Below are 22201 nucleotides of genomic sequence, written 5' to 3'. Positions count from 1 at the left end.
AACCTCTAGTCTCAGCCTTCACCTGGTATCATGGATGCCTCGGAGCTGGGGGTCTCTAAAAGTCTCCTGCTCTGAGGACGGCCCCAGCAGCAACCACTTACTACCAAGAGTCCCCTAAGAAACCCAGCCCAGGGCAAAGGCCACTTCTGCCTGTCTACCCTAACCACTCCTTTTGCCTCTCTACCCCAATCGCTCCAATAGCTGGGGGCCCCAAAGTCCCTTCACAGCACCAAGGACAAACCTATAGCCCAGGCCTGAGACCCCTGGCCCAGTCAGGGGGCTCCAGAAACACCACAGCATCATCACTCTGTGAAACTGTTGCTGACAACGGAAGGTACTGGTGCTTGGGAACTTGCTCTGAACGCCTTGATCCCCCTCTGGCCACCCCAGGGCAGTCGCTGAGTTATGGGTCCCCTCATGGCCTTTTCCCTCTAACTATTCTGGAAGTTCTCCGCTTACCTCCTAACCGGGGTCTTTAGAACTGTTTCTCCAGATCTCCGCTCTTTGGATCCTTGATTTCTGCATTTTAGTTCTAACTATCTGGCTTAGGGGTCCCTTGTCCTCTCCACCTTGAGCTCTTCTCTGATGATATTTACTTCCAGGCACCAGGCAGCTGAACAAGTGCCCCACCTCCCCAGTGCTGACTAACCCTGTGCTCCATCCACCTCATCTGGTCCACAGGAAGGAAATACCTGGGCTTTCTTCACCCCGCACCCAGGACCGGCCCAGCTGCTTCAACTTCCCTGACAAGGCCTTCCTTGGACACAGGAGTGCAGCACGTGGGCAGACCCCATGCCCCAGTACCCTACCAGGCCCAGAGAGCCCTGTTCTCACAGCTCCCTTTGCCTCCTCTAACCTTGGAAGAACATTTTAACAATGGCGACTCACCCGACTCATCTCCCAGTGGGACAGGCTTCGGGGCAAGGCTGGGCTGGGGACCGAGGCTAGACAGAAACAGGCAGTCAGAGGAAGTGTCTCCTGCCCCGCCCCCCAACCCTGGAGCCCTGGCCCCATCAGCCCATACCCTCTGTGGCCACAATAATGCCTCAGTTTCCTCAGCTCACACTGCTCTCACCCCACAGTCTCAGAAAAACCATATCTAGCCATTATACCAACTAGGGCCTGTCTGCCCCCACACCCAACTGCCACAGACCCAGTGCCTTCTTGGTACTCTTGGCAAGGACGGGCAGTGCTGGAAGTTCTTCTTCAGTCCCCTCATCTTCTCCCTCCTTGTCACTGTCTGATGACAGAGCTGGTCCAGGAGAGAGCATCGATGGGGCCTGGTGCCTGAGTCCGAGACAAGGAAGGGCATGGGGAGAGGAGACTCAACAAGGGGAGAGGAGGCTCAATGGGGGAAGAAGGAAGAGGAGACTCAATGAGGGGAAGATGAGACTCAATGGGGGGAGAGGAGACTCAACAGGGGGAAGAGGCTGACATCACGGATCCTTATGTGAGAGGTAAGGTCTTGGGAGACAGAGTTGCTGAATGGCAGGCCCAGAGCATGGAGGAAGTGCAGTGAGGACCCAGTAAGCCATCTGCACACCCACCCATCACTTGCCCACATTCTGTTCTCACCGATTGGGTCCAGAAGCCCTTTGGGGAGAGGATGGTCCTTGCTGCTTGCCGCCCTGCTGACGCTGGCGCAGCTCGGCCAGACGCTGCCTCATGCTGATGGTCATCTCAGAGCTCAGGCGCCACACAAATATGCAGCTGGGGTAAAGCCACACAGTCGGCTGAACGAGGGGCAGGTAGAATGGCTAGCGCCATTTGTTCCCCTTATCCATGGATGGCAAGGAGACCAGAGCCACCCTCCACTTCAGGTCAGGCACAGCCAAGAGCTATCCCTGTTAACCCCACGTCCCAGGGACATCACTGAAATGGAGAGAGGGGAGGGCAGGGTGCTGTGGCAGAGTAAGAATCTGCCTCTCAGGGAAGCTGGCTTCTGCTCACCTGTCCCCAGACACAGAGATGAGATGTTTGCAATCATTACTAAATTTCATGCCAGTGACAATCTCTGTGAAGAACAAAGAATATGGTCTATAAGCCACCTTAAATTCCCAACCAAGTCCTCTCCGTCCCAACGGTGGACACAGGGGTTGGCTGCACGGCAGGGGTAGGTAGCTCTGCGGGTCCCAAGAAACTAATAGAAGAGTGAAGTTCCAGGGGTGGAAGTCACTCAGGTTTACGCAGGTATCAGCTTCTACTCAGGGATTCAGGCCACACTCACCTGAGTGGCCAAACATGGTGGCCACGCACTCGCCTGAGGAGAAGTCAAAAATGGAGAGATTCTTGTCAGAACAGCTGGTGGCAATGTAGATCCCTGAGGGGTCTGTCTGCACCTGAGGAGTAGTAGGGTGTGCAGCTGGAGGACATGGGAAGTACCAGTCCCTCCCACCCAGCACCACTCTGTCCCCGGGCCCCTGTCCGGTGCCCCCTCCTGGGTCCTTACCTTAATGAGTGTGCCGTCCTCACCCTGTGACCCTTTAAACAGCTTCTTCTGCTTTCCACTGCTGATGTTAAATATCCTGTAAGAAACACAGTCTCTTTCTCATGAGGAGGCGGTGAAGGTGGAACATGCCTGGGGGATGGAAATGCCAGCTTTCACTCCCAGTCTACGCTCTCTGGGAGCTACCCCCAGCAGCAAACAGGCTATCACCTCTTGGTGAAGCAAAGTACTGTAGGCTCAAGGGGGTACAAAGTCCTGTACAGAACGACAGATGTGGGAACATAGCTGCACAGAGCTGACCCCGTAGGGCGATGAAGGAATGTGGGCAGAGTCTGAGGAGGGGACGCCCACCGAATATTTCGGTCCTGGCAGCCGATGGCCGTGTACTTCCAGCTGGGCTCCACATCCATGTCATAGAGGGTCGTCTTCCGCACCACGTGGTGTGTCCGTGTGAACTGCACTCCATCTCCAGACTGCAGGGATGGAGCATGTGGGCAGGCCCACACCCAAATGCCTCACCAGACCCCAAGAGCCCTACTTGCGCCTCCCTTCACCTCTTATAACCTTAGGCAGGGAATGGCAGACCCCGCCCTGCCCCGCCCCTCTCAGGAAAGCCCAGCGCCCTCACCTTCTGCGCAGTGCGGAAGTAGATGCTCTTGTCTGCTCCACAGCTGATCATGCGGACTTGCCCATCACTGGCTATGAAGGAGGGAAGCCCAGCTGTTCCCACTGTTCTCACCACATGGGAGCAGCTTGCCTCTCACCTTCCCTCCATGAGATCCCCCATCAAGCTACTCTACATGCCAGGGACAGCCAACTAAATTAAACCTGGAAACCCAGGTTTTCCTGTCTCCCTATCCTCAGTCCAACCTGGTTGGCTCAAGTCCCAGCACTGAGAGTCTCTGTTCCACCTATCTTCCCAACCAGCTCCAGGCCTCCCAGCTGCTGTCCAACACTCCCCCACGACTGGCAGACCCTTCTCATGGAGGCGGGAGGCAGATGGCAGCAGGGGTGAGAGTGGCAGGATGTGTCTCATTCACCCTGCCTGCACCTGCAAACTTGACAGCAGTGATGGAGGATGAGTGTTCGTCCAGCGTCTGCTGTAGGCTGTACTCCCTCCCGGCATCCAGCACGTGGATCAGCCGGTCCCGGCTCGCTGACGCTAGCAGTTTCAGACCTGGGGATGAAAGAACTCCATCAGCCCATGAGTGCCCTGAACAGCCCTTATCTGGGCCTGGCAAAAAGCCCTGAGGGAACTGAGCCCCATATCCCCAAGCCATGTGAACCACGGAACAAGGACAGAGCTGTCTTCCTCTAAACCAGCAAAGACACCAATGATCCAAAGATTACCAGCCCCACATCCAAGAGCCGGGACAGATATAAGTGGCACCGGCAGGACTGGAGGAGCCCTGTGCCATTCCGGGCATTCTCCTGACCTGTGTCTGGCTTAGAATACTCCAGGCACAGAATCTCAGAGTCATGGGCCTCCACCTTCAGCATCTCACTCAGGGACTGAAGTTCGTGCACCCTGCAAAGATGAGGAGAGGTGGGAAGAGGCCATGGCCAGGCCGCAGGAAGGACTCACGCCCCCTCCTCTGCTACACTTTCTCCTCCTACCTTTTTCCTTTTTTTGAACTTTTAGGCTTAGAGAAAAGTTGCTGAAAGAACAGAGCTTCTATATTTCCCTTACCCAGCTTTCCCTAATGTGAACATCTTACATAACGATAGTGCAATTATCAAAACTAGGAAATTTATGTTGGTACAATACTATTAATTAGAGACCTTATTCAAATTTCACCAGTTCTACTATGTCCTTTTTCTTGACTCCAGATCCTATCCAGAATCCAAATTGCATTTAGTTACTTCTCCTTAGACTTCTGTGGTCTGTAACAGTTCTCTAGTCTTTCCTTACTTTTCATGATCTTGATGCTTTTGAAGAGTATTGATCAGTTACTCTGTGGTATGTACCTCAATTTGAGTTTGTCAGATGTTTTCTCACGTGTATATTGAGTTTATGCATTTTTGGTAAGAATACCACAGAAACAATGTCACATCCTTCTTAGTACATCCTATTATGGGCTTCATGATGTTGATATGAGGATGTTAACCTTGATCACTTGGTGAAGATGATTTCTGCTAGGTTTACTCATTGTAAAGTTATTATCTTTGCCTTGTAAATAAGTAACTTGTTGCCCAACCTTTTTGAGCCAAACCCTCCCTAAAGTTCTAAATACCCAACCCTGCACCACGAGAGGCAGTCAGTACCCACCCAGGGCCTGGCATTACCTAAGTGTGCCCATACGGTCCCCTGATGCTAGATGCTGTCCATTGGGGCTGACACACACCGAGCGGATGCCCACGCGGGGATCCAACAGGGATGCATCAGCTTTGTCTCCTCCAGGCAGCTCTGTGTCCAGCAGGGCCTGGGTGTTCCCATCCACATAGATGATTTTAATGAGGTCCTAGTGGAACAGGTTAGAAAAGCTGGATGAGGCAGGCCTGACCAGTACAGCTGCAAGGGGCAAGAAAGCTGAGCAAAACAAACCCTTGGACCACAGAGCACAGCCAAATGAAGGCTGGAAGGCCAAGGCCTAGGGACCCAGTTCCCAGTAACAAGGTGCAATAGCTGTGGGGATGGGGGCACTGAGGGTGAAGCGGGGCCCCACAGCCTCAGGGCTCACACTGCTGAGGATGTTTCGGTGGAGGGTGGAGCCATGCACCCCGGAGCTCTCTGTGTTCCACAGGCGGATGGTGTTGTCTGAGGAGCAGGTAATAAAGGAACTGGGGGGCAGGCAGGCCTGGTTACTGTCCTTCACCTCGGGGTAGACCTGAAGGGGCCGAGGGAACACAATCAGACTTCCATTCGGGAGCAGTCCTCTGCCTACCCAAGGAGATGGAAGGGAATGGGACGAAAGAGGGAATGGTGGCCAGGACTTAGTCCAGTGCCTGTCACAGGCCATACATAACTGGTATATACTCTTCAACATGACCAAGGGGAAGCACCCACTATATATCAGGCACTCTTCTATGTCTCCCACTTACATTATTTCATTTTATTCTTAGAACAATTAGATGAATCAAGTACACCATTTTACAGGTGAAGAAACTGAGGCTTGGTCAAGTTCAATAACTTGTCCAAGATGACTGAGGCAAAACTAAGGATGGGGCACACTGGGGAAGCCTGTAACATTCAAACTCAGTCCCAGGGAAGTCACTGGAGAAACAGGGAGGCGGCAGGAATCTAAGATTATACTTGGGGATCCCTACTTTCTGTCCTCAAAATGGTATCCCAGCCAACCTGGCCAGTCTCCAGCCAGCCAGCCAGCCAGCCAGCCCACATACCTCCACACTCCAGACGCAGGAAGAATGATACAGAGCCGAGTACACCTTGCCCACTTTCTTGGGGTCCCTCACATCCCAAACATAAATGCTATGATCGTTGTACACACAAGACAGCCACTGATTAGTAGGATCAAAGGTCAAGGCAATGGTGTCTGGATACCTGGCATTGGCCACTCCAGAGAAGAGGCGACTGTAGGGAGAGGACAGGGCACACTGGTCAGACTGAAGGGAATGAAAAGAGAAGCCAATCCACAATGGAAGGAGCAGTGTGTGAGGAGCCCTCCCTGGACCTGCAGGTTTGGAAGTAGTTGCTTGAGAGAAGAAAGGAGCCCCTACTAGCCATCAGCAGGAACCTGACCCAGCACTAGCTGCTGGGCCATGGTGTTCGGATGAACACAGCTTCAGAGAACACCAACGTTAGACAAGGTAATTCTATGGCTGTGATGGGGCAAAACAAAAACAAGACTACTCTGTGCACAGATAAAAACAAGATCACCATAGAAACCACAACAAACCATGACAATGACCGAACACCGCCTTTCCTATCTACATGACTGCTGGCGGCTTCTTGACCAAATACAGCTTTAGCCCCATACCTTTCCTTCACCTCTTAGATAAATTAACAAGATGTTCCACTGTAGAACTGCCCCTAGTTCCTGACAGCATCCAACCAGAATACTTCAATCCCTTGAACAATTCCTAAAATCACCCAACGCAAACCCAAATCCCATATGTCCCTCCTAACACCCACTTACTGAGACTCTCCACAGTTCTCCATGGGGTGGGGTCTCCTTGGTTGCAACAAGTACCAATAAACCCAAATTCTTCTGTCTAAAGAGGTGTTCCCAGTAATCTTTGGGGTATCAATACACTCTTCACCTGCTCCCTGAGGCACTGACAAGAAAGACTGGGCAGGGGTAAGGCTACAAATGGAGGAAGGGGGGGCCCACGTAGCTCACCTGGCCTCGGTGACGCTAGCAATGTCTGTCCCCAGAGCATGGGGTCGGGGCAAGGTGCTAAGGAAGTGCAGGTTAGAGGGGTTGAAAAGGCGCACGGTGCCATCAGCACAGCCACAGAAGATGTAGTCTTGGCTCACAGAGATGCAGTGGGCCACTGTGGTCTGTGGGCAGAGTGGCTCAGCTCAGCAAGGCCACCTGCCCACTCAGTCTTCTCTCCTCCCCACCCATCAACAGTCACCTGCCAAGAGGAGGGACCGGCCAAGGCAGGGGCAAGGGAAAAGCCGCCCAGCTGCTCTGTTCTGAGCCCCTCAGCCCTGTCCAGCCAGGGATTAGGAATCGAGGATTCTTCTAGGCACCAGAGGATCCAGTAGGAAAAGCCCAGTGAAGAGAAAGAAACAGCATGAGAAAGAGAGGAAGGTGCAGGCACCACTTACTGTGAAGCTGTCTATGTTCTGAGCGGAAGAGGAAAGCAGGGGAAAGAGACAGAAAGAACAGAGAGGAGGCAGTTATACAGATCACCAAGGGCTGGAAATGGGCCAAGCTCTAGCTCCCCCAAGCTTCATTCTTCTGGGATCTCCCGTATGCACAAGGGCCCAGCCCCTAGTCTGAAGCCCTGGGCACTAGTTCTCCCCTGAGCTGAGACATGAGCAGACCCTACCCCTGGGGACGGAGGTACTTACCCTCAGCTCCACCCACTTGTCCAAAAGCCTTCGATCACTGAACTCGCACAGCAGCCCTGAGGACGTGATGCAGAAGGTACTGTCCGCCTTCTTTCCTCTGCCACAGGCCACATCAGTGAACAGGTTGTTCCGTAGCTCTCCCAGCAGCCCTGAGCGGCCCAGCAAGGGCACAGTGGCATTCACCTGTGGAGGCACACCACTGTTATACCCCCATCCACCCCAGAGCCTGCCCCTGGAAACTAGGCCCTAGGAGAGTACAGGGGACGCCTCCAGCACCCCCTTGCTCTTTGGGCCTACTCCTCAGCCCAGACAGCATCTGGCTCATCCAAAACTTCTGCATGACTGCTGGGAATGCAGAGAGAGGCCCAAGTCGGGCAGAGTCTCCTGGGGTGGGCTGGGCAGGCCCTGCCAAGGGCCTTGGTGGCTACTCCCAGCTTCAGCACCTCACCTTTGAGGTCTTGCTGTCATCAAGATACCAGAATTTGATGTGCCGGTTGCCTGCAGTGACAAAGTAGCTGCAATCCTCAGAGAAGGACACTGCTGTCACCCGACTGGACACCTTGTTGGAGGCCACCACAATGTTTTTCTGGAGGGGATGCCAAAGGAAGAATCAAGGCTCTGTCTCTTGGAGCTAAGAAGACAGTGACTCAGAGAATGGAGGACAATTAGAATTTGTACTTGAAAAAGTGTTTCTTTCCAGAATTTACTGGCCAGAAAAAGAGGGGTGGGGAAATAATCCCTTTCTAGAGGAGCTGAAAAGATTCGTTTCCTGCAGAAGTCCTTGAAGGCATAAAGCTAGCCCCTTCAACCAACATGCTTGGCCACACAGTTGCTCTTTTCTGCTTCAAAGAACTTTCTAGAATGAGAATGGTTCAGTGGGGTGGAATGGAGCGGTGCAGGTCAGCAGTCTCTTGCCTCCCTAGCTGACACTTGACCCCTGTGAGGCTGCCGGGCCACCCCACCCAGCCACTCACCTTCCAGGCCCACACGTTGACGATCATGTCATGCTGGTAGCCCACAGAGACAATGTACTTGGCGCTAGGAGAGAAGGCCACACAAGCCACACCATACTTGTGCTCCTGCAGCTCGGCCACCTGGCTGTGCTCTGCCACGTCCCAAACCCGCACGGCAGGCATGTGCCCACTCTGCAGGGAGGCAAGAACTGGAAGTGAGTTCTTGAGTTCTCCACAGGCATACAGCCCCCCTTCGTCTTCCAGAGCGGGGCTCTCGGCTCCTCAGCTACTAGATACCATCACTTCCCCGGCCAAAAGTCAGGGCAGGGTATAGAGGAAATATGATAAAGATCTGAGGGCAACAGTGATTATCAGGGAGAAAGTGGCCCCGGATTCTAGTCAGCATCTCTGGGTGGCCGTCTATACTTCGGGTTGTTCAAAGCTCCCTGAATGGTTCTGATGGGCAGCCGGCATGGAGAGCCACTACCACTCAGGTCTACTTCTGCCCCTAGTAAGACTACGCCGCCGGGACAGAAGCGTTCCTCCTGAGCCCAGCAGGGGGCCCCCAGGGGTAAGGAATAGTTAAGGCAGCGGTTTCCAAAGCACGCTTCCTTCACCAGCAGCATCAGCACTCTCTGGGAACTTGTTACAAATGCACATTTCAGACCCCCATCCCAGACCTGCAGAATCAGAAACTCTGAGGGCCAGCCTAGTGATGTGTGCTTTCACAAGCCCTCCAAGTGATTCTGATGTACACTAAAGCTTGAGAACCACTATTTTAAGGTATAGCAAAAACCAGGATTTGGTGTCTGTTTCAGACGCCAAAGTGACAGCAGGCCTAGGACCGCAGCTCTCTGCGGAGGCCAGGACACCTGCCCTCTTTACAGTACTGCCAGCCCTCTTCCTCACTCACCTCTCCAGTGACCAAGTACTTGCCATCAGGGGAGAAGGCAAGGGCAGTGATGGTTTTCCTGCAAGAGATGGGGCAGGCTCAGAGGGGCACTGGCAGCCTGGCCTAAGCCTAGCCCCCTCCCAGCCTCTCAAAAGGTGAGACCAGCAGACACCAATGGCACATGTGGCACTTCCCCATCTGGCCTTAGGGCCCAACCAGGTCCCAGCCCCCAGAGCCGTACAGACTCTAGACAGTGTCCTTCTCATAGCTCCCAGAAGGAAGAGGTATCCTGAGGACCCCAGCCCATTTACCTGGAACTGTTGAGGATGTGGTGCTGTTTGTGTTTCCGGGGATTGAACAACACAACCACACACCTGAGGAGATGAGCAGACAACAGGCTCAGCAGCAAACCACAGATCCCCCAGGAGCCCTCCAGGCCACCCGGCAGAGGGAGCTGGGTAGAAAGAGCTCAGAAGGGCTCCACTGTTTTTTTCCTTTTCTTTTCTTTTTTTTTTTTTGAGACAGGGTCTCACTCTGTCACCGCAGCCAGAGTGCAGTGGTGCAAACATGGCTCAGTGCAGCCTCAACTTGCAGGCTCAAGCAATCCTCCCACCGTAGCCTCCCTGGTAGCTGGAACCACAGGCATGTGCCACCATGCAAGCTAATCTTTGTATTTTTTTTAGACACAGGATCTTGCCACGTTGCCCAGGCTGGTCCCGAACTCTTGAGCTCAAGTGATCTGCCTCCTAAAGTGCTGGGATTACAGGCATAAGCCACCGTGCCCAGCCTCCACTGCTTTCTCCTGGCAACCTGTTCTTGCTCCTTTCCCCCACCCAAGAGGAACTATCTCTGTAGCCCCATGAGAGTGAAAGGGTTCCCTGGAAGCCTGTCCCCCCAGCCAGGCCCCTAAATACCAGCTCTATCTCTGGCCATACCCACAAAGGGCAGCAGGGACACAGGCCATCCCGCAGCCCTTGTGCATACCCCAGGAAGGGGTGTAGGAGGGAAGAAGAAATGTGATTTGGGCAAAGCAGGCCTCAGGTGCACAGCCCGTTCACAGGCTTGGGGCCACACGCGTATCAAGCATGTGTGCCTTAAGATGTAAGGCCTCTCACGTGTGCACCCACGTATGTACTTGGCAAGAGCTGGCCCCCCACACCCTCCATGTGTTGAATAAGGAAGGAAGTGGGAGGCGAGGCAGGGGCCACACAGCAGAGAGGCTCAGTAAGATGGGGTAGGGGGATAGAGATAGCCTGAGAAGGCCTGGGAAAGCCTTACAGTGCCACAGAGGTCCCAAGCCCCACCCTGAGAATCTCTGGCCCCAAGAAACCTGAGAAGAGCCCCCCGACTGCCAGAAGCAGAATCAGGGACTCTGCCTGCCTCGCAGAGAAGGCAGGGGCAACCTCTCCCGCCAGGCAGCAAGGCTGCTGGATGGAATCAGGTCCTGCCTTTCCAGAGGCAGCTCCGGAGACGGAAGCTGGGTAGTAGGAATCGGGGGCAAGAAGCCAAAGGCCAATAGCCAGCTTCTTGCTTTTCTTTAGGCTTCCTGGCTGTCAGCAGGCCCTGGCCCGTTGCCCCTTCTGCCTCAACTCTTCATTAGCACTGGAAATAGCAGACAAGAGCAAGCCTGGAGACTGCGAATAGGAAAGGCAGGGAGGAGAGAAAGAGGAGACAGCTACTTCCCCCAGACCTAATTTTCCCTAGTGGGACCCCACTGCAGCCCCCATATCTGAATGCCACTACTGGCTGGAAACTTGAAGGGAGGTAGGTGCAAGTTGCTAGTGAGGGCTAAGCATCTTGGGCTCAATAAACCACTTCGATATGCAAATTTGGGGACACTGGGACCTCTGATGTGACTAGATATGCCCAGAACTGCCAGGCTGACCAACAGCTGTGGAATTCCTGAGTCACATCATTTTCTCCTCTAACCCCTCAACTCTTCCTGTTTTTTTTCTCCTTCTCTCTCCATTTCCCACTGTTTCCTTGCTCCTGTTTCCTTTCTCTTTTTTTTTGAGACAAGGTCTCACTATGTTGCCCAAGCTGGTCTTGAACTCCTGGGCTCAAGTAATCCTCCTGACTCATCCTCCCAAGTAGCTGGGATTACAGGCTCATGCCACCCTGGCTCAGCCCTTCCTTCCTTTTTTTTTTTTTTTTTTTTTGAGGCAGGGTCTTGCTCTGTCACCCAGGCTGGACTGCAGTGGCACCATGGCACCATCACAGCTCCCTGCAGCCTCGACCTCCTGGGCTCAAGCAATCCTCCCACCTCAGCCTCCAAAGTAGCTGGGATTACAGGCACATGCCACCATACCCAGTTAATTTTTGTATTTTTTGTAGAGATGGGGTTTTGCCATGTTGCCCAGGCTGGTCTTGAACTCCTTTCTCTTTTTATACCACCTTCTAGTCTCCTGCTTCCCCTTATAGAATGTCACAGTCAGGAGGGTTTTAAAAAGTATGACAGGCCGGGCACAGTGGCTCATGCCTATAATCCCAGCACTTCGGGAGGCCGAGACAGGCAGATCACCTGAGGTCAGGAGTTCAAGATCAGGCTGGCCAACATGGTAAAACCCCATCTCTATTACAAATACAAAAATAAGCCAGGTGTGGTGGTGGGCACCTCTAATCCCAGCTACTTGGGAGGCTGAGGCAGGAGAATTGCTTGAACCCAGGAGGTGAAGGTTGCAATGAGTTGAGATCATGCCATTGCACTCCAGCCTGGGCGACAAGAACTAGACTCTGTCTCCAAAAAAAAAAAAAAGTATGACAAAAGCAAGATGGCTCTGGAAACTCTGCACCCCATCGCTCTTGAGCAGGCAAATGAAAATTATAACAGAGCCAGGAGCGGTGGCTCACGCCTGTAATCCCAGCACTTTGGGAGGCTGAGGTGGGCAGATCACGAGGTCAGGAGATCGAGACCATCCTGGCTAACATGGTGAAACCCCATCTCTACTAAAAATACAAAAATTAGCCAGGCATGGTGGCGGGCGCCTGTAGTCCCAGCTACTGGGGAGGCTGAGGCAGGAGAATGGCGTGAACCCAGGAGGCGGAGCTTGCAGCGAGCCAAAATCACGCCATTGCACTCCAGCCTGGGTGACAGAGAGAGACTAGGTCTACAAAAAAGAAAGAAAGAAAGAAAGAAAGAAAAGAAAGGAAAAGAAAGAAAAAGAAAGAAGGAAGGAAGGAAGGAAAAGAGAAAGAAAGAAAGAAAGAAAAAGAAAGAGAAAGAAAGAAAGAAAGAAAAAAAAAGAAAAAGAAAAAATTATAGGAGTTCAAAGTCCACAGATTTAATTTGCTTTTTCTTTTTTTTTTGAGATGGAGTCTCACTCTGTCACCCAGGCTGGAGTGCAGTGGCGTGATCTTGGCTCACTGCAACCTCCACGTCCCGGGTTCAAGCAATTCTCCTGTCTCAGCCTCCCCAGTAGCTGGGATTACAGGCACCCATCACCAAGCCTGGCTAATTTTTTTATATTTTTAGTAGAGATGTGATTTCACTATATTGGTCAGGCTGGTCTCAAACTCCTGACCTCAGGTGATCCACCCACCTTGGCCTCCCAAAGTGTTGGGATTACAGGCATGAGCCACTGTGCCCAGCCAGGTTTAGATATTTAGGTTTTAATACTTTATGCAGTATATGAAAAGTAATAGCCCCAGGCCTGCCACCATCATGAATTCAGAGCCCAGAAAGTTCTCAGTGGTTAAACAACGTTTTCTGAACCTTCCTGCAATCTGTGCTGACCTGAGGCCCTCTACAGGCTCCTCTCTCCAGCAAAGGCTCTAGTCTGAATGGGGACAGGTTCCCTAGCTTTCTGATTAGTTACACAGGAACCATGGTAAAGGGCTTCAGCTGAGAGTTGATCTAATTGAATTGACTCGATGCATAATCCAGCCAACCATATTCCAAATCCAGAAAAACTGGGCTCTATTTGCAAGTTTATGAGTTTTCCCTTAATTCTCATCCCAAAGCAGCATTTCAGCCTTTAAAGGGTAGTGCATCAGACTGCTTAAAACACTTTCCAAGTCACTGCATACAAACTCAGTCTTCCTGGGACACAATATCCTCTGTTTCCTCCTTCTCCTATGTTCAGCTCCATGGTGGAAGGAGAAGGGTGAATGATGCATGTGTGTGTGTAAGAACACTATGTAGATAGAAGGATGACTGGCTAGAGGCAATGAGGCAATCTCTCCCTCCTCTAACATGCCCCTGCCCCCAGTATAGCCTAAGAAATTCTCAGGTGTGCCATGGAAGAGCTAAGCAAGAAAAGGAAACACACAGAGGTCGTCCCTTAAGCAACTATTTTTATTTCTAATTATTGATATTTGGAAGCCATCCAACAAGAGAAAGAGAGCATGCAACCACGGTCACAGCTCCACATGCAGGGACGATAACGCAGATGCTGAAGTGGGAGCAGCATGGCCAGGGCTCCCTGTGTGCTTGACTTGTTGAGGCCCTCCTGACCTGTTCTCAAAAGCACCAAGGAGCCCTCTCAGCCTTCTTGGTGAACTCTGAGCAAGCTCCTAGGTCAGCTGGGGAGAGGAGTGCGGGGCACGGTTTGTATCAATCCTTCTCTCCACATCCCCTGACCCTGCCCAGCAGGGTGAGCCCTTGCTCAGTGCTGGCTAGGATCCACCACATGCCAAGGGCTGGGTTGGCCCAATCAGCTGAGTCCTGTAACTCAGCACCTGAGGGTGCAGGGCGGCTGCTCACTCTCATGGGAGGATGTAAGGCCTCAGCCTGCGGGAGTCATGCTGTGGAGTACCGGCGCCAGGTGCTGGGCCCACTGCCCAGGAAGGGCCAAGCCTTCAACATCCCCCTTCCCTACACAGGTCCAGGCCTGCTGCTACCACAAAGAGCCCAGGATTCCCATAGGATCCACCTCCTACCACTCTCCATCCCCTGGATGGGATGAGCTATGCATGCGGCAGCACAGACACAGGGAGCAGGACACACAAGGTCAACCAGGGACCCTGGGCCTTTGAATTGTTTTCTTTCAGACCAGGTAAAATCTGAGAATGACTCACAGAAGCATACCAAAGGGGCTTCTGGCCTCGCTCAAATGTCGCCCTCCAGCCCTATTTATCATTACAACCCTACCTTCGTCACTGCTACTGCTTATACTGTTTCCAAAGCACACATCAATTTGTAATCATGCTTATAACTTACATTGGGGGTGGGGATCCATCTTCACACACCAGACTGCCAGTTCTGTGAGGATGGTATTTTTGGTCTGTTTTACTTACTTTTAAGTTCCCAGGGCCTAGACAATAGGCCCTCAGTAATTATTTGTAAACGAGTGAATATATCTTCAAGTCACTAGCTGCAAGATCTCAAAGCCCTGGCTGCCAAGGAACCTCCTGGGTAGCAGAGTGTGAACGAGGGCCCTGGGGAGAGGTCCATGGTTCTCCAGTACCTCAGGCATTTAGGACTCCTTGATGCTCAAGGGCAGTGTAGAGGTGGAAAGAGCAGAACACTGAGGTCACAGGCCTGTCTGCTAACACACTGCGTGATCCTGGGCACCAAGTCCCAACCTTTTCTTCTCTCAGGTCCACCTGGTCTCTCTACTGTCCCTGGCGAATGCCCTACAGCAAGTAAAAAGGTAGCTCGGTGTTCCTTCAGCTCAGGTGTCACGAGAACACAGTTCAGGAGGAGAATTCTGTCACACCCAGTGCAATGCTTCAAAGCTGAGGATCTCAGCATTAATTTTAACATGGGCTGAGGAAATGGAGGGCCTCCTCAGGAGAGCAGGGGTTCCCTCTTCTCTTCCCCACTTAAATCAACCAAGAGGTCTCTTCTTAGCTGCCAGATACACCCCGTCACCTCACTGGGACACTTCCCACCCCAGCGGGAGAGGAGCAGCATGTGTGTGCACTCACCCAGGCCATTCTGGTATGGGAGCCAGGAGAAACCCATTCTCAGGACTGGGCACAGGGGCACAGGGGCCCAGGGGCTGTGCTGGGCTCGAAGGCCCATCAACCTTCCACCAGCCGGCTCAGGAAAAGGCCCAACTCAATTAAGGGTGTTCAACTCAACTAAGTCTTTCAAAAGGGCTGTCTGGCATCTTCTAGTAGGGGGGCTTCCCGTGGGGAAACAACGGCCAAGGGATGTAGGAGCCACTAGGACAGGCTCCATGCTCAGCCTGGAGCTCCTATCCACCTCTGCCTGACACACTGCCCACCCTCCTTTCCTGTGCTATTCCATTTCCTTTCAGAAAATTTTGTTTTGGTTTGATATTCGCCTCTGGGCCTCAGAGAATTTTCTGAGTTTTGTTTCTCTTCTTGTTTCTAGGATACCTGAGCTGGCTCCCAAAGCAACAGGCACAGGAGGAACAAGAGTGTGGGGGCTGGGGGCAGTGTAAGGATGATCAGATAAGAAAAGCAGGGAGACAAGGAGGGAGGTGAAGAACCTGCTTGTGCTCACACAGAATCTGGTGGCCCCCAACATCACAGCAGCACATCAGGGAGTTCTAGAACACAGCAAAACTCAAACACCCAGAAAAGAAGCCATTTGCACAGACAACTTGAAGTTCTAAGAAATCAAAAGGTCAGGGAACAGATTAGGGGCACTGCCCAGGGATGGCCTGAGCCAAGCACACACACTCAGGAAACCTACTAGAGGTTCCATCAGGAAAGCCTGTACACCACCTGGAAGGATCATGACTCCCAGGCACATGCACTGGGCTGAGACCTGCTCATAAACATGCATAAGCACATGCTCTTAAAGGCCAGGCCTGGAGTCCAGGGGTATGTGAGGAAGAAAGCAGGCAGGACTCCACACTCCCCAGGGCAGGGACACAGGGCTCAGCATGCACCAAGCAGCACCCCAAGGCCTTTTCTGCCTGTGCTACATCCAGCCCCAGCCCCACCTCCAACAAGAGGGAACCTGGCTTTCCCAGGCAGAGGCAAGAACAAGTGGAATTCCCCTGAGGCAGGCTGCACAAACTTATCCAGTAGTGAGGTCTTTCCATCAACTTGCTTCTCTAGGGGAAAATGGAGCCTAGCCCAGTCTTTGCCAGGCAGAGCCCATGTGGCTCCCACAGCACCCTTATTGCAGCCATTAAACACCAGAGGACCACTTGGGAGAGACACTGACCCCAAACCCAGGGGCAGAAGTCTCCCTTGCACAGACTGAGCTGCCCATAAATGGGACTCTTCTCATTCAGAGGGCAGGTAGGCAGCTTAGAGGAAAAGCAATTTGTTAAAAATAAGCAGAAAGGTGCTGGCTCACACCTGTAATCCCAGCACTTTGGGAGGCCAATGTGGGCAGATCACCTAAGGTCAGGAGTTCGAGACCAGCCTGACCAACATGGAGAAACCCCGTCTCTACTAAAAATACAAAATTAGCTGGGCATGATGGCGCATGCCTGTAATCCCAGCTACTCGGGAGGCTGAGGCAGGAGAATTGCTTGAACCCAGGAGGCGGAGGTTGCGGTGAGCCGAGATCGTGCCATTGCACTCCAGCCTAGGCAAGAAGAATGAAACTCTGTCTCAAAAAAAAAAAAAAAAACAGTGTGGTCTTCCCCCACTCTGTGCCATTTTAACAATCAGAGCTCTACAGTCATACTACTTGGGTTAGAACCCCAATACACACACTAGCTATGTTACCTCAAGCAAACTCCTTAACCCTTTTGGTTTTTTTAAGAGGCAGGGTTTCACTGTGTCACCCAAGCCGGAGTGCAATGGCACTATCATAGTTCACTGCAGCCTTCACCTCCTGGGCTCAAGCAATCCTCCTGCCTCAGCCTCCCCAGTTGCTAGGACTACAGGCACATGCCACCATACCCAGCTAATTTTTTTTATTTTTACTTTTTGGTAGAGACAGGGTTCTCACTATGTTGCCCAGGCTGGTTTCAAATTCTTGGTCTCAAGCAATCCTCCCGCCTTGGCTTCCCAAAGCCACTGCACCCTGCCTGCTTAACCTCTTTTTTTTTTTTTTTGAGATGGAGTCTCGCTCAGCCGCTCAGGCTGGAGTGCAGTGGCGCGATCTCAGCTCACTGCAACCACCGTCTCCCGGGTTCAAGCGATTCTCTTGTCTCAGCCTCCCGAGTAACTGGGACTACCAGCACCCGCCATCACGCCAGGCTAATTTTTGTATTTTGGTAGAGACAAGATTTCACCATGTTGGCCAGGCTGGTCTTGAACTCCTGACCTCAGGTGATCCGCCCACTTTGCCCTCCCAAAGTGCTAGGATTATAGGCTTGAGCCACTGCACTCGGCCTGCTTGACCTCTTTGGATCTCAATTTCCTCCTCTAAAAAATGAGGGCGATAATAGTACCAACCTCAGAGCGTTGCTCAGAGTATTAAATAATTCATATAAAGTGCTTAAAAAGTAGCTGGTATAGAATAAGTACAATCATACGTCACATAATAACATTTTGGTCAACAGTGAAGGGCATGTATGACAGTAGTCCCGTAAAATTATAATGGAGCTAAAATATTCCTGTCACTTAGTGACATCTTGATGATCCTGACCCTATGTAGTTCTATGCGCTAGGCGAATGTGTGTGTTTGTGTCTTTGTTTTTAACAAAAAAGTTTAAAAAGTTAAAAACAAAATTTAAAGCTTATAGAAGATAAAAAGAAAATACTTTTGGGTCAGGCACGGTAGCTCATGCCTGTAATGCCAGCACTTTGGGAGGCCAAGGCAGGCGGATCACTTGAGGTCACTAGTTCAACACCAGCCTGGCCAACATGACGAAACCCCATCTCTACTAAAAATACAAAAATTAGCCAGGCGTGGTGGCAGGAGCCTGTAATCCCAGCTACTCAGGAGGCTGAGGCAGGAGAATCACTTGAACCCAGGAGGCAGAGGTTGCAGTGAGCTAAGATCGTGCCACTGCATTCCAGCCTGGGTGACAGAGGGAGACTCCATCTCGGAGAAAAGATAAAAGAAAAATATTTTTGTTTAGCTGTACTGTGTTTGTGTTTTAAGCTAAGTGTTACTACAAGAGTCAAGAAGTTAAAAAAAAAAAGTTTATAAAATGTAAGAAAGTTATAGTAAGTTAGGTTAATCTATTATTGAATGTTATGTTTTTAAAATAAATTTAGTATGGCCAAGTGTACAGTGTTTGTAAAGTATATGGTAATGTTCTGGGCACTTGCACTCACTCACCACTCACTCACTGACTCACCCAGAACAACTTCCAATCCTGGAAACTCCATTCATGGTAAGTGCGTTATACAGGTGTGCCTTTTTAAAATATATTTTATATGATATTTTAACCGTACTTTTTCTATGTTTAAATATACAAATACCATTGTCTTAGGATTATGTACAGTATTCAGTACAGTAACCTGCTGTGCAGGTTTGTAGCCCAGGCGCAACCGGCTACACCATGTAGCCTAGGTATGTAGTAGGCTATACCATCTAGGATTTGTGTAAGTATACTCTGTAATGTTCACTCAACAACGAAATTGCCAAATGACACATTTCTCAGAACATATCCCCATCATTAAGTGACATATGACTGTACTTGATTGATAAAGGCAGCTTTTTTTGGTGGTGGCTTGTTTTTTTTTTAAGACAGAGTCTCTCTTTGTCGCCCAGGCTGGAGTGCAGTGGCGCAATCTGGGCTCACTGCAACCTCCACCTCCTGGGTTCAAGTGATTCTCATGCTTCAGCCTCCCAAGCAGCTGGGACTACCAGCACCTGCCATCACACCCAGCAAATTTTTTTGTGTTTTTAGTAGAGGCAGGGTTTCAACATGTTGGCCAGGCTGGTCTCCAACTCCTGACCTCAAGTGATCCGCCCACCTTGGCCTTCCAAGGTACTGGGATTATAGGCGTGAGCCACCGGGCCCAGCCTGATAAAGGAAGCTTTTTTGATGAGGTGATAAAACTAAGCAAATCAGGTATCTAGTATAAAAACTATAAAAGTTGCTATGAAAATTACATTGGGGAATGAACTAGGCATTACCAAGTTAATGGTAGAGTAAGAAAGGTATAGCAGTAGCCCTACTCATTTTCACATTCCTGTGCCTATCAGCATGGAACAGAGGGAGCCAGAAGCAGGAGGGGTTTCAAGCTTTCTCCAGAAGCCTGAAGAAACTATGATTGGAGGTTTCCCACTTGTAGGGGCAGAGGAGTGAAAAGGCAGCAAGAGAAAGAATAGTAGCCCCACTCCCCTACTTCTCTCCTATGGCACTGATCTCTCTCAAAGTGTCTAGAACAGATGAATATTCATAACAGCATTATTCATAATAGCTAAGAAGCAGAAATAACCCAAATGTCCATCAACTGAAGAATAGATAAAATGTGCTACATCCATCCAGTGGAATATTATTCAGCCACAAAAAGGAATAAGGTAGCAATACATGCTGTGACATAGATTAACCCTGAAAACATTATGCTGGCCAGGCGTGGTGGCTCATGCCTGTAATCCCAGCACTTTGGGAAGCTGAAGCGGGAGGATTGCTTGAGCCCAGGAGTTCGAAACTAGCCTAGGCAATGGAGTTAGACCCTGTCTCTACAAAAAATGGAAAAATTAGCTGGGCATGGTGGCACACACCCATAGCTCCAGCTACTCAGGAGGCTAAGGCAGGAGGCAGAGGCTGCAATCAGCCTTGATCATACCACTGCACTCCAGGCTGGGCAACAAAAAGAAGCCAGTTACAAAAGGCCAAATACAGTGTTATCTGATTCTGTTTATATGAAATATCCAGAATAGGCAAATTAATGGAGACAGTGGTTGCCTAGGGATGAAGGTCTGGTAAGGTGGGGGTGGGAATGAAAAGTGACTGATAGGAATGGGGCCAGGCATGGTGGCTCACGCCTGTAATCCCAGCACTTTGGGTGGCTGAGGCAGGTGGATGGCTTGAGCTCAGGAGTTCAAGACCAGCCTGGGCAATGTGGTGAAACCCCATCTCTACAAAAAATTAGCCAGGCATGGGGCAGCGCGCCTGTAGTCCCAGCTACTCAGGAGGCTGAGGTGGGAGGATTGCTTGAGTGTCGGAGACGGAGGTGCAGTGAGCCGACATCGAGCCACTGCACTCCAGCCTAGGCGACAGAACCAGAACCTGTCTCAAAAAAAAAAAAAAAAAAAAGGGAACAAGGTCATGAAAATGTCCTAAATTTGATTGTGGTGATGGGTGCACAACTCTGTGAATATACTAAAAAACTACTGAATTGGGTATTTTAAATAGTGAGTTATATGGTATGTGAATTACATCTCAATAAAGCTGTTTTTTAAATGACTAGAAGGTAGTTACTGAAGATGGTGCTGGGAACTGTGTGTAACATAAAGTGTAAATCCGTGTGTGGGAGGTGGGGTAGATAACCGAAAAGCAGGACAGGATGGCAACAATGACAGCACCCGACAAAGAACCTTTATCTGGTCCTGCGTCTCTTTACAAAAATGGCAACAAAACATTAACCTGTATCTATCTTCCAGAAGACACCAGAAAACCCCTGCCCACCCCAACTGCTCTAGCGTCCCTATAAATTCCCATGCATCAAGATCTCTTCCAAGGCGCTTACTTACCCTGCTGGGTAAGCAACTAAGCCTGATCGGGGGTCACAGGCAAGTCCTCTGCCTCCAGACACTGTAATTCCCAGCACCTTCTCCAAGGTCACCTGTTAGAGGAAGACAGAAATGACATGTTATAGACAGAGTGTGTTTGGGAAGAAGGTGCTGAAGGTACTTGGGACCATCCTGAGGCACTGGCTACTTTTCAGACGCCCATGTCTTCAGGAGAATGGAGCTATGACTTCTGCAGCTTCTTCTGTTCTGCCCACCCGGCTTCTTGATCACACAGGAAAAACCCAGCGTGCATCACCTATTTTCGGCAGGGCTCAGTCTGCTGGTACCACAGGAAAGAAAACCAACTCGTTAAAGCATAACTCATGGCCACAGAGGAACAAGCATTCCCCAAAACCAGGAAGGCACCATGTATAAGCTAGAGCCTGGGATCCCCAGACTAGACTCTTGGGTCTGTGAGACTTGGGTGAGGCCACTGATCTTTGTGCTTTGGCAGGCATGAAGGAAAGGCCACTCTGACCTACCAAGAGCCAAAAGAATGTTAGGTATCAATTAGGTGACTCAGAATATCCCTGACCTTTGCATTCTATCATGTTCTTCCCCTCTGTCAGAGGGCTCCACCTCCTAAATGTCTGCCAGTTCGTACAGACTACAATCCAAGGAGGCAGAAACAGGGCTTAATGCTGTGATCTACAAAGCACCGATGCTCAGGGTACTCTAATTATTATTATTAAGCTGCAACTCCCACAGAGATGAAAGACAAAATGCTCAGAGATTCGGAGAGGACATGGCCACGGGAGACACTCACCACTCTCATCATTAGTATTGTTACCCCACACTGTCTGCAGGCCTCAGGACCCACACGAACTAACCTCAAATTAATTCATTGGTCTTTCTGCTAGATGATGCCAAGTGAGATTGAGACTTCCCTCTAACCTCTTGCTGTCACTCCACGTCATCCTCTGCTCTGGGTCTTTCACTTGCTGCTCCAGATCTTTACCTGCTCCAGGACTGTGCACTCCCTGCACTGGCCCTGCTCAAGAATGTCCGTGATCTCCCCTGGCTCAGAGAGTGGAGCTTCAGAATGCAGGACGGACACGTGAACAGGCTAGACAGCACTCTGCTATGAAAACACCGAACCTGAGGAGAGTCTCAGAGGCCCTAAGAGGGCAATGTAAACCAGAAACACTTAGGGTGGATGCTTGTGGCAGGGCGGTCTATTCCTAGTCCAGGCCAGTTTCTAGAGAGGGGAGGCTCAGAATCAATTAGGACAGTTTTGGAGTTTCTCCTTCTCTCTTATTGCTCCAACCGCAGAATTAAAAGTACTTCTAGAGGGGCCAGGTGCAATGGCTCACGCCTGTAATCCTAGCACTTTGGGAGGCCAAGGTGGGCAGATCACTTGAGGTCAGAAGTTTGAGACCACCCTGGCCAACACAGTGAAACCCCATCTCTACTAAAAATA

General features: G+C 50.9%; 1 protein-coding gene across 2 annotated transcripts in view; it reads right to left on the bottom strand.

The window, feature by feature from the left end:
- MAPKBP1 (mitogen-activated protein kinase binding protein 1) overlaps nt 1-22201 on the bottom strand; it is a 59994-nt gene that overhangs the window by 7304 nt on the left and 30489 nt on the right. Inside the window, exons 3-23 of one of the 2 annotated variants that reach the window (XM_054532625.2) lie at nt 20743-20834; nt 9584-9646; nt 9294-9351; nt 8402-8572; nt 7876-8013; nt 7428-7610; nt 7182-7199; nt 6748-6908; nt 5789-5978; nt 5128-5274; nt 4733-4908; nt 3883-3974; nt 3498-3623; nt 3075-3145; nt 2798-2919; nt 2450-2525; nt 2228-2339; nt 1951-2014; nt 1576-1710; nt 1154-1287; nt 889-944 (exon numbers count right to left, since the gene is read on the bottom strand). In XM_054532625.2, the coding sequence (XP_054388600.1) occupies nt 889-944; nt 1154-1287; nt 1576-1710; nt 1951-2014; nt 2228-2339; nt 2450-2525; nt 2798-2919; nt 3075-3145; nt 3498-3623; nt 3883-3974; nt 4733-4908; nt 5128-5274; nt 5789-5978; nt 6748-6908; nt 7182-7199; nt 7428-7610; nt 7876-8013; nt 8402-8572; nt 9294-9351; nt 9584-9646; nt 20743-20834 (2385 nt within the window). The remainder of the gene's footprint in view (nt 1-888; nt 945-1153; nt 1288-1575; nt 1711-1950; nt 2015-2227; nt 2340-2449; nt 2526-2797; nt 2920-3074; nt 3146-3497; nt 3624-3882; nt 3975-4732; nt 4909-5127; nt 5275-5788; nt 5979-6747; nt 6909-7181; nt 7200-7427; nt 7611-7875; nt 8014-8401; nt 8573-9293; nt 9352-9583; nt 9647-20742; nt 20835-22201) is intronic. The other variant, XM_002825335.4, reaches the window with a different exon arrangement.

This window comes from Pongo abelii, chromosome 16 (assembly GCF_028885655.2).
Source record: "Pongo abelii isolate AG06213 chromosome 16, NHGRI_mPonAbe1-v2.0_pri, whole genome shotgun sequence".
Classification (NCBI taxonomy): Eukaryota; Metazoa; Chordata; class Mammalia; order Primates; family Hominidae; genus Pongo; species Pongo abelii.
Note: the sequence above shows the minus strand (reverse complement) of the source record. Positions and strands in the feature narration are given on the sequence as shown.